Raw genomic sequence first — 10,957 nt, forward strand, 5'->3', positions numbered from 1 at the left:
CTGCATTTTGGTGAACCAAGGGCTATTTTTGAGTAAGTCACTAGATGGATAAGGTCCTATTTACTATGCTATTAAAGAGAATGCATAAAGCATGGTTAGATAAATGACTGATATTTAGTCAAAAGGAGGAAATTTTGATTCGTTGGAAACATTTTGCCGTGATTAAAAATAAAGTCTCCATCTGCGTCAACCTACTGTGGTTTAGAAATCTTAACCTAGATGCACTGTGGACACCCTTGACTTAAGGTGAAACACTTTCCAGCTGTTTACCATATGTATTTTGTTAGTATACTTGACATATGTTATTGAAAACCTAAATGCATTTTAAATACCTTAAGGTATATTTATTTGTTTCTCTCATTGCTACTATGTATATGTGCACATCCATAGTAGCAATGAGATAACTGATGAGGCATCAGTTTTTTGTAGGAGTGTCCCATTTCTTGGTGGAATATTGGTTCAGGAATAACCTGAGTGAGTCTGAATGTGCAAAACATGAACCTGCAGCGTTCTGTGGCTGAGTCTTGCGAGGCACGTCAGATGTTCCTGAAATGCGTTTCATAGCTTCCATAAAATGCTGGGGGACCCTGGAACCAGAAACAGTACACACATAAGACTGGTCTCCTCGGCAGAAATACCTAACCAGTAGTAAATCAACAAGCCAGGAAGCTATGCTAGCCGAGCTAGTTTTGATTTAGCTGGGAAGGAAGCAAAGAGAAAAATAATAACTGCTAAGAAGAACATGGAGAACTGATAACTCTTTCAATAAGCACGCAGCACTAATATCAATTAAAGACAATCACAATGTTTTCTAAAAAGGCCAATGTTTACAGGAGGGTACAGCTCATATAAATTAGTCCGTTAGCTACACAAGTCCCAGAAGACTGCACAGAGCTAATAGTTTACAAACCTTGGAACTGGCGCCTGTTTGAATCCTGGAGCAGCTGTTTGGGGTCTAGCTACGGGTTCCCACCGAGTTCTGTTATGGCGTTTCATAATTTCTGCAAAAACCTACGGTATGTTGTATCTTTAAAGGGTCTTCAAAGGTGTACTACAGGCTAAATAAATCTCTTTCGCTAACAACCTGCTGCTTTACCAGATACCAAACGACAGATGGCAGCAACACTCAACGCAGTTGCAACGATCTCTTCTTCTTCCTCTTATGGTGTTTTATAGCGGTTGGCAGACCAACTATAACCACCATTACCGCCACCAACTGGACTGGAGTGTAGACAGAAATTTAACTGAGAAACCCCCCAAACCATACATTGTTTTTTAATAAAGTTGTTTTTCAAAAATGACATCACTTGAACTTTTTCTTAATTATATTTAGCCCAAAAAAGTTTTCAATTCTGAAGTTAACATAAAATTTATTCTAATTTATTATTTTATTTATTTATTAACATTTAATTTATTCAGAGCTTCAATGAGCTGTTTTCTTTCTGGTTCATAGGTGTTGCACTCTATCAAAACAGGGTGTAGAGATTCAGAAAAACTGCAATGATCCCATAACCCTGATATATGTTTTCCAATAACTTTAATTGTTTTGTCAAGACCTGTGTGATCTATTCTAAGATGTTTAATAACTGATGTTTTCTGTGTTTTCATGTTCATTCAGCACTACTCAAAGGAATCTGAAGTTCTAAGTTTTTAGATTGTAATAGTGTGGCAAGCATGTCTGTATCTTTGTTTCCCTCTAGTCCAACATGTGCTGGAACCCAAACAAAGTCTACAGTGACTTTTTTGGGTTTAAAATATTTTTACACAGTAAACCATTCTGGAACATACATTTTCTTATTTTTGATTTATTTACGGAAGAATAAATAAAGAGCCAAGTTGGAATGTCTGAGTAAGCTACCATTGGTAAAAAATCTATTGTATGCAATCCTGCATATTTACCAACCTAAGCAAACCAATATGTGTTGGTTTTTTCTATGCTCCAAACATTTGGTTTCTTGTGACCAGAGCACCTTCAATTCAATTCAATTCAATTCAATTCAATTCAATTCAATTCAATTCAATTCAATTCAATTCAATTCAATTCAATTCAATTCAATTCAATTCAATTCATATTCGTACTCGTCGTCTTCCGCTTTATCCGGGACCGGGTCGCGAGGGCAGCAGACTCAGCAGAGACGCCCAGACGTCCCTCTCAACCAGACACCTCCTCCAGTTCCTCCGGGGGGAGCCCAAGGCGTTCCCAGGCCACCCGAGAGACATAGTCCCTCCAGCGTGTCCTGGGCCGTCCCCTGGGCCTCCTCCCGGTGGGACGTGCCTGGAACACCTCCCGAGGAAGGCGTCCAGGAGGCATCCGGTATAGATGCCCGAGCCACCTCAACTGGCTCCTCTCGATGGCCGAGCTCCTCACCCTATCTCTAAGGGAGTGCCCGGCCACCCTACGGAGGAAGTTCATTTCCGCCGCTTGTATCCGGGATCTCATTCTTTCGGTCATGACCCAAAGTTCATGGCCATAGGTGAGGGTAGGAACGTAGACCGACCGGTAAATCGAGAGCTTCGCTTTTCGGCTCAGCTCTCTCTTCACCACAACGGACTGGCACAGCGCCCCCATTACTGTGGCAGCCGCACCGATCCGTCTGTCGATCTCCCGCTCCATTCTTCCCTCACTCGTGAACAAGACCCCGAGATACTTAAACTCCTCCACTTGAGGCAGGAACTCCCTCCAACCTGAAGAGGACAAGACATCCTTTTCCGGTCGAGAACCATGGCCTCGGACTTGGAGGAGCTGATCTTGATCCCAGCCGCTTCACACTTGACTGCGAACCGCCCCAGTGCATGCTGTGGTTCTTGGCTAGAGGGGGCCAGCAGGACCACGTCATCTGAAAAAAGAAGAGACGAAATCCTCTGGTCCCCAAACCAGACCCCCTCCGGCCCTTGGCTGCGCCTAGAAATCTTGTCCATAAAAGTTATGAACAGGACCGGTGACAAAGGGCAGCCCTGCCGGAGTCCAACATGCACCGGGAACAGGTCCGACTTAGTGCCGGCAATGCAAACCAAACTCCTGCTCTGCTTGTACAGAGATCGGATGGCCCCTAGTAAAGGGCCCCCGATTCCATACTCCTGGAGCACCCCCCACACGGCATCACGAGGGACACAGTCGAATGCTTTCTCCAGATCCACAAAACACATGTGGACCGGTTGGGCAAACCCCCATGAACCCTTGAGTACCCTGTAGAGGGTATAGAGCTGGTCCACTGTTCCACGGCCGGGACGAAAACCACACTGCTCCTGCTGAAGCCGGGGTTCGACTATCGGCCGGATTCTCCTCTCCAAAACCCTGGCGTAGGCCTTACCAGGGAGGCTGAGGAGTGTGATCCCCCTGTAGTTGGAACACACCCTCCGGTCACCCTTCTTATGTAGGGGGACCACCACTCCAGTCTGCCAATCCAAAGGCACTGTCCCCGTCCGCCACGCAATGTTGAAGGGGCGTGTCAACCATGACAGCCCCACAACATCCAAAGACTTGAGGTACTCAGGGCGGATCTCATCCAACCCCGAAGCCCTGCCACCGTGGAGCTTTTTAACCACCTCGGTGACTTCAGCCTGGGTGATGAAAGAGTCCAACCCCGAATCCCCGGCCTCTGTTTCCACCAGGGAATGCGTGATGGCAGGATTGACGAGATCCTCGAAGTACTCCTTCCACCGGCCAATAATATCCCCAGTCGAGGTCAGCAGCTCCCCACCCCCACAGTAAACAGTGTTGGCGAAGCACTGCTTCCCCCTCCTGAGGCGCCGGACGGTTTGCCAGAATCGCTTCGGGGCCAACGGTAATCCTTCTCCATGGCCTCACCGAACTCCTCCCAGGTCCGAGTTTTTGCCTCTGCCACCACCCGTGCCGCGGCAAGCTTGGCCCCACGGTACCCGTCAGCCGCCTCAGGAGCCCACAAGCCAACCACAGCCGATAGGACTCCTTCTTCAGCTTGACAGCGTCCCTTACTGCTGGTGTCCACCACCGGGTTCGGGGATTGCCACCGCGACAGGCACTACAGACCTTACGGCTGCAGCTACGGGCAGCAGCATCGACAATAGATGCGGAGAACATGGTCCACTCGGACTCTATGTCTCCAACATCCCTCGGAATCTGGTCAAAGCTCTCCCGGAGGTGAGAGTTGAATACATCCCTGGCCAAGGGGTCTGCCAGACGTTCCCAGCAGACCCTCACTATGCACTTGGGCCTGCCAAGTCTGTCCGGCTTTCTCCTCCCCCAGCAGATCCAACTCACCACCAGGTGGTGATCAGTGGGCAGCTCAGCCCCTCTCTTGACCCGAGTTTCCAAAACGGTCTGATGATACGACAACAAAGTCGATCATTGACCTCCTGCCTAGGGTATCCTGGTGCCAAATGCAATGATGGACACCCTTATGTTTGAACATGGTGTCCATTATGGACAATCCGTGACTAGCACAGAAGTCCAATAACAAAACACTGCTCGGATTCAGATCGGGTAGGCCATTCCTCCCGATCACGCCTCTCCAGGTGTCACTGTCGTTTCCCACGTGGGCGTTGAAGTCCCCCAGCAGAATAATGGAGTCCCCAGGAGGGGCACTAGCCAGCACCCCCGACAGGGACGCCAAGAAGGCTGGGTACTCCGCGCTACCACTCGGCCCGTAGGCTGAAATGATAGTCAGAGACCTCTCTCCAACCCGAAGGCGCAGGAATGCGACCCTCTCATCCACTGGAGAAAACTCCAACATGAGACGGCTGAGCTGGGGGGCGACAAGCAAACCCACCCCAGTCCGCCGCCTCTGCCCGTGGACCACTCCAGAGTAGAAGAGAGTCCAGCCCCTCTTGAGGAGATGGGTTCCAGAGCCACGCCGTGAGTGGAGGCGAGCCCGACTATTTCTAGTCGATATCTCTTGACCTCCCACACAAACTCAGGCTCCTTCCCCCACAGCGAGGTGACATTCCACGCCTCCAGCGTAAGCTTCCGGGGATCGGGCCGCCGAGGTCTCCACCTTCATCCGCCGCCCAATCCTCTTTGCACCGGTCCCTCACGGTTTCCCCTGCAGGTGGTGGGCCCACTGGTAGATGGTCTCGCGTCTCTCATTCGGGCTTGGCCTGGCCGGGTCCCGCGAGGAGCAACCCAACCACCAGGCGCTCTCCGACGAGTCCCGACCCCAGGCCTGGCTCCAAGGTGGGACCCCGGCTCCGCCGTGCCGGGCGACGTCACGTGCCTCAATTTTGTAGTTGTCATGAGGGGTTCTTGAACCGCTCTTTGTCTGACCCGTCACCTGTCAGCCTGTTTGCCATGGGAGACCCTACCAGGGGCATTTAAGCCCCAGACAACATAGCCTCTAGGATCATTCGAGCACTAAAACACCCTCCACCACGTTAAGGTGGCGGTTCAATTCAATTCAAAAATATTTTATTAATCCCAAAGGGAAATTAAATGTTGTTGTAGCTCATATTATGCATGGCTGTGGGCAGGAAGGATCTCCTCTAGTAGTCTGTCTTTCAGCAAATCTGAAGAAGCCTCTGACTGAAGACACTGTGTTGTTGTACAACAATCTCATGAAGGGGATGCTCAGGGTTCCCCATAACGTTCTTCATTTTATGAAGAATCCACTTTGGGTCAAGGTTATGAAGAGTGTCGGGGGCTACAGCGATGAGTTTGCAAACCACTGCCCCAGGGGAAGAAGCTGTTGTTAATACCGATGTGAGACTGATCTGAAGCTCTATTCAGAGAGCAGCTGCCTTGATACTGTGATGGCCCTAGCCTTCCTGAAGCAGTAGGATCTGGACATGTCACCAATAGATGGACGAGGGCAGCCAATTATTTTTTTCATGCAGTGTTGATTACCTTTTGCACTGCCTTCCTGTCCTCAGCTGTGGAGCTTGTGTACCACACACCACAATGGGGTGATAGAGGCCCAACAACAGCTTCATTCTTTTTCTGAGGGCATTCAAGAAGTGAACCTGCCTGCAGGATCTTCTCCACCGGGGTCTTGGTGATGTGTGTCCAGGAGAGATCGACCCTGGTGTAGGTGCACTGAAACCAGAAGGTGGTGATGGTTTCTACACGTTCTCTATTTTGAAGAATGGGGGTCCTCATCTGTCTGTATTGTTTTGAGTTATAGTTAAGAGTGTTTATAGAGAAAAGTGCATTAAACCTGTTTTTGATACGGTACTTGATTACTGAGAGTTCAGGTAAATTTATTGCCAGTTCTTGCTGTTAGCCCAGGTTGAGAACTTTATTTTACTGAACCCCACTTCAAGAGAAGTTGAGACCATTTCTAAGTCTAAACTGGCATCATGTTATTTAGTTTCAACAAGCTAGCACAAGCACACAACTTTAATCAGTTTGATTCCCAAATTTAGTGTTACTGTATTTGGAAAACATAAAAACATTTATAAGTAGACTTTGAAAACAGAATGAGATGCCTGCTGTTGTTACATTGTACCTTCTTTAAATTACGATATTTTTAAATAGAGAATATCACTGTTAGAATTTTATAGGAACATGTGTTCCTTATAGCAACCAACAATGTATTAATGCCTGATGATTGAATACCACCCAGTGATGTAATAACTTATTACATTATTGGTGTAGCATTAAGAAAATCCCTTGAAAATGTAGAAACTGCAGTCGATAATTGTACAATACAGAAATAGAACTGCATTTCCTAGAAAAAAGATTTTTTGCATCAGTTTCTGTGCATCTAGTTTAATAAAATTGTACAGTGGATGGCATAGTCCTCTTATTCAAGGACACACAGCATTTTCTCTCCTTAGTTTTAGTTTTTACAACCATTTTGAGAATTATCAGTCATAAAAAATCTGTTTATATCTCTTTTTTTAGAAAGTAGATTTTTCCTATATTTAAATTTGTAATTTTATGTTTTGAGAAAAATGTAATGAATTATTGTGAAGTGCATTTGATATTCAATCATTTAATGGAACGTATTGGAATTCAGTCAGAGAACAGTGGTCATGTGACCTAAACAGTTACTACTTAATATATTATTTTTCAACATTTTTTCATGCCTTGCCAACAACATTATGAGGTCTCCCACTACTGGCAAAATGTTAGATTACTGGCTTTATTACACTTAAAATGGCTAAAATGATTTTAAACATTAGACATTATGAGGTTGCTGGTTACTATATGTCAGCCTGACTAACTGATTCCAACTGTTCAATAGCCTGTATGTACACTTAACAGACTGGTCACCACACAGTCTATAAAGCCTTGGGTGTGTGGTTCTTTCATGCAACATCCTCTCGTTACAAAATAATCTGTAAGTTTCCAAGTATGGAGTAATTTTGTATTTCTGCCAACCTCTTATGTGGCTTCCTGGAAGCCACTTTTTTGTTCTCTACACCCAATGAAAGATGTCAGCAAATACACTAAAATAACTTAAACCTTAATTAATTACAGTGGTATTGATTTACTTCCCACTAACAGGACCAGAGGCTTGTATGAGGAAGGAAAACCTTTTGTAGCCATGAACAAAGTGTTGGCAGAATTCTGGCTGGATACGTTACTGCTTTTTAGATCAGAATTAGTAAAGTTTATTTAAATTGGTTGTTTTCCTGAAATTGAGCTGATTTTTAATCCCAATCCTCAATTTTGCAACAGACTGAGGTGGAGGCTTTGGTGAGGCAATTCAGGGAGCCTTAAAAAAACAGTTTCATTGTGTATTTGGAATAACTACCTTGTTGCAACACCCAACTAGGTCCAAGTTTAATTCATCTGACAAAAACTGTCACCTTCTGAGGAAAATAAATTGGTCATATTTTTTAAACATCCCACAACCACCAAAGCTCCAGCTGATCATAAACATGAAGATGCTGGGACCCTAGCATCAATGAGGTTTACAACGACATGGAATCAGAGGGTCCTGATTACAATTTAACACTTTCAAGCTTGAATGAAAATTTTAAGTTGCCTCCTTGGAAAAGCCAAATGCTTTCAGGAGAAAGTTTTTCAGGTCAGATGAGACCAAGACTGAGACCACAGTAGGAGGAAGAATATTTGGAGGAGTCAAGATAAGGCTGAGAACTTATGAACACAAACAAAAAGCAACCATAGCAGTGGTAGCATCATGCTGAGGGCCTGTTTCCCTGCAATGGTAATGGTGCATTGCGCAAAGTGGATTCATTAATTAAAAAAAACTAGTTCCAAATTGTCTAATTTCACCAGTAGATGTTTGAAACTTGGACACAGTTGGGTGCCCATACACAGACCTATCGGGTTTAGCATTGTATGGGCTAACATTAAGCATCTTTGTTTAAAGGTGGGTCTGTGTCAGGAAAGCAACTCATTTACAATCAATTCTGCCGTTTCCGATAAGAATGGTGATCAAACACGAAGCCAGAATTATGCCAGAAGCTGTTTATGGCAACATAAGCATGTGGTTTCTTTATAATTATTAAGACACATTTATGTAAATATTAGTAGCGGTGTATGTTTTTATTCCTTGTATGGATCAGAGAAATCTACAACAAACTAAAACGTGCACATAATTCATTATTCCACTCTGAAAACAGAATGGTTCAAATACATCAATAACTACACCGATGATGGTTCTGACCAGCTCTGTAAGTAGTTTTATCTGAATATTTGTACTAAATGCTAACTAGTGTAAAAAAAAAAAACACAACAAACTGAAATCTTTAGGTCCAACCTGGTCTGTCTGAAGGACAGGTGCAGAATGATTCTCTTCTCACAAAGGTTACTTTAAATGTCTGCCTCAGCACACCGATGCTACTGTTCCACTTTGACAGGACTCAGAGACCTGATCCTTTCATTCCTGTAAAAATCCTAGCTAGTGCACTCTGGAACAGATATACTCAGTGAAATAATATAAATGGTTGAATTTAAGGAGGCCACGGTAACATTTTCACCGTCTCTAGGCAACACTAAAGAGCAGCCCTGATTGGTCCTGATGTCTGCGGCTTGGACAGGAAAATCAGGGCCTTGTAAGAAAAGTCCTGAAAGGAAAAATAAGGAAAACTGACACTGATCGTTTGACTTGTGAAATATAGAATGATGTAATAGCTCAGAATCAGTGAGTTATATTTTCAGTTGTGACCAGTTAATATACAATCAGTGTGCTGATATATCTGCCTAGATTTAAAAGTGAGAAGAAATTCTGTTTATGAATTTAAACCACAGCATCAGAAAATATGCTGAAATAGTTTGTATGCACATTATTACATGATAATAAGAAGTAAATCTAAATGTTACTTTCTGTCCACAATACAGTGTTGATTCCGACTTAGCTGGGGGAGATCAATAATGGTCAGGCAGTGATCTACATTTGCTTTTATTGCCCAATAAAACTACAAACTTTGAACATGAGATGCCAAAAGTGATTTATGAGCTCTGAAGAACACTTAAAGGGTTACAAAGATGTACACTTAAAGAATAAAGGCAGACATCATCATCATCATCAGTAGGTGACTGAGCTTCCAGTCATTCTCAATAACATGCCAAAAAATTAAAGCATGACTTAAAAAGTTAGAGCCAACAGATTTCTCTTTCATCAGCTCTCAGTCTCCACACAGGTCATCGATAAGCAACATTCACAATGTTTTACATCATAAAGCATTTAGGTACAAATGAAATAGGCCTTAGTGTGCAATCTTGACAACAGTGAGGTACAGGTATATTTCTGGTGCTGAGTTTAACAACTCTAAGGTAATTTTGTTAGCTACAGGATTATACAAAAAAATATGACAAGTATGTCAAAAACTACCAAGAAAGTGAGTGCTGTGTTTTTTTTCTTTTTACTTCTATAAGATCTACAAAATGGTCCGCGAAAGCCATCTAATGAAAAGAGACAAGAACACATTCAGTTTCATTTTTGGTCTTTTGTTTGTCTGAAAAAATATAACAGCAGTTAAGGCAAAATGACTGTTCCCATGGTTACAATTATACCTGAGTATAACAAGACTAATGAAATTAAATGTACATTTATCACTGGAGAGAAATGTTTTGGTTAAAAGAGAAGAAAGTTACTTTTGTTTTCTCCAAAATGAATTAAATAATATGAAAATGATATACACAGCACCTTGCTAAACTATTCACACCCCTTTGAAGTGTTTCCCATTTTGTCACATTATTATCGCCAACTTCAGTGTATTTCATTAGGATTTTATGTGACAGACCAACACAGCACTATTATTGAAAAGACTTGACTTGTGATAACAAGAACATCTAGATGATGTTTGGAAACAAGAAAAACTAACAGTTTGGTTGGGTTTGTTACTTTCACTATTTTTCCATTCCTGGTTCCGTGGGAGCATTAATAAATATCACTATATTAAAATAAATGAACTGAAAGCAGTTATTGTTTGCAGTTTAGCGATAAAATTACACTACTCATTGTAACTGGTGTACAGAAGTAATCCCATCTGATAATGGGTATGTTCTGATTTTAGGTGCAGTATTTATCTTTGTAGGGTTCTGAATGAATGCAGTGACATTAGGACGTTAGAGCTCTTCAATCTATTGAAAATTCTGCAATCAATTGCAATTGTCTATTTTATCCTTATCTAAATAAATCCCACAAAATATTGTTTTGAAAATATCAAATCCATATCGCCCATTTCTAAATCAATTCAATTCAGTTTATTTATATAGCGCCAATTAACAACACATGTCGTCTCAAGGCACTTCACAACAGTCAGGTTCATACATTCCAATTAATCCTAACCATTGAACAGTGCAGTCAGATTCAGTTATTTATTCAAATTGGATAAAACGTTTTTCTATCTAAAGAAACCCAGCAGATTGCATCCAGTCAGTGACTTGCAACAATCCCTCATACTGAGCATGCATGTAGCGACAGTGGAGAGGAAAAACTCCCTTTTAACAGGAAGAAACCTCCAGCAGAACCAGGCTCAGTGTGAGCGACCATCTGCCACGACCGACTGGGGGTTTGAGAGAACAGAGCAGAGACACAAAAAGAACAAAGAAGCACTGATCCAGGAG

At 43.2% G+C, this 10,957-nt stretch overlaps 1 protein-coding gene across 6 annotated transcripts in view; it reads right to left on the reverse strand.

Moving 5' to 3' along the window:
• LOC124869588 overlaps positions 1-10,698 on the reverse strand; it is a 25,471-nt gene extending 14,773 nt beyond the window's left edge. Inside the window, exons 1-2 of one of the 6 annotated variants that reach the window (XM_047367533.1) lie at positions 8,646-10,698; positions 502-587 (exon numbers count right to left, since the gene is read on the reverse strand). In XM_047367533.1, the coding sequence (XP_047223489.1) occupies positions 502-571 (70 nt within the window). In that variant the 5' untranslated portion in view covers positions 572-587; positions 8,646-10,698. Of the gene's footprint in view, positions 1-501; positions 588-910; positions 1,170-8,645 lie in introns of those variants that run through there. The other 5 variants (XM_047367531.1, XM_047367529.1, XM_047367532.1 and 2 more) reach the window with 5 other exon arrangements.
• Between the last annotated feature and the right edge of the window lie 259 nt (positions 10,699-10,957).

This window comes from Girardinichthys multiradiatus, chromosome 6, assembly GCF_021462225.1.
Source record: "Girardinichthys multiradiatus isolate DD_20200921_A chromosome 6, DD_fGirMul_XY1, whole genome shotgun sequence".
Lineage (NCBI taxonomy): Eukaryota > Metazoa > Chordata > Actinopteri > Cyprinodontiformes > Goodeidae > Girardinichthys > Girardinichthys multiradiatus.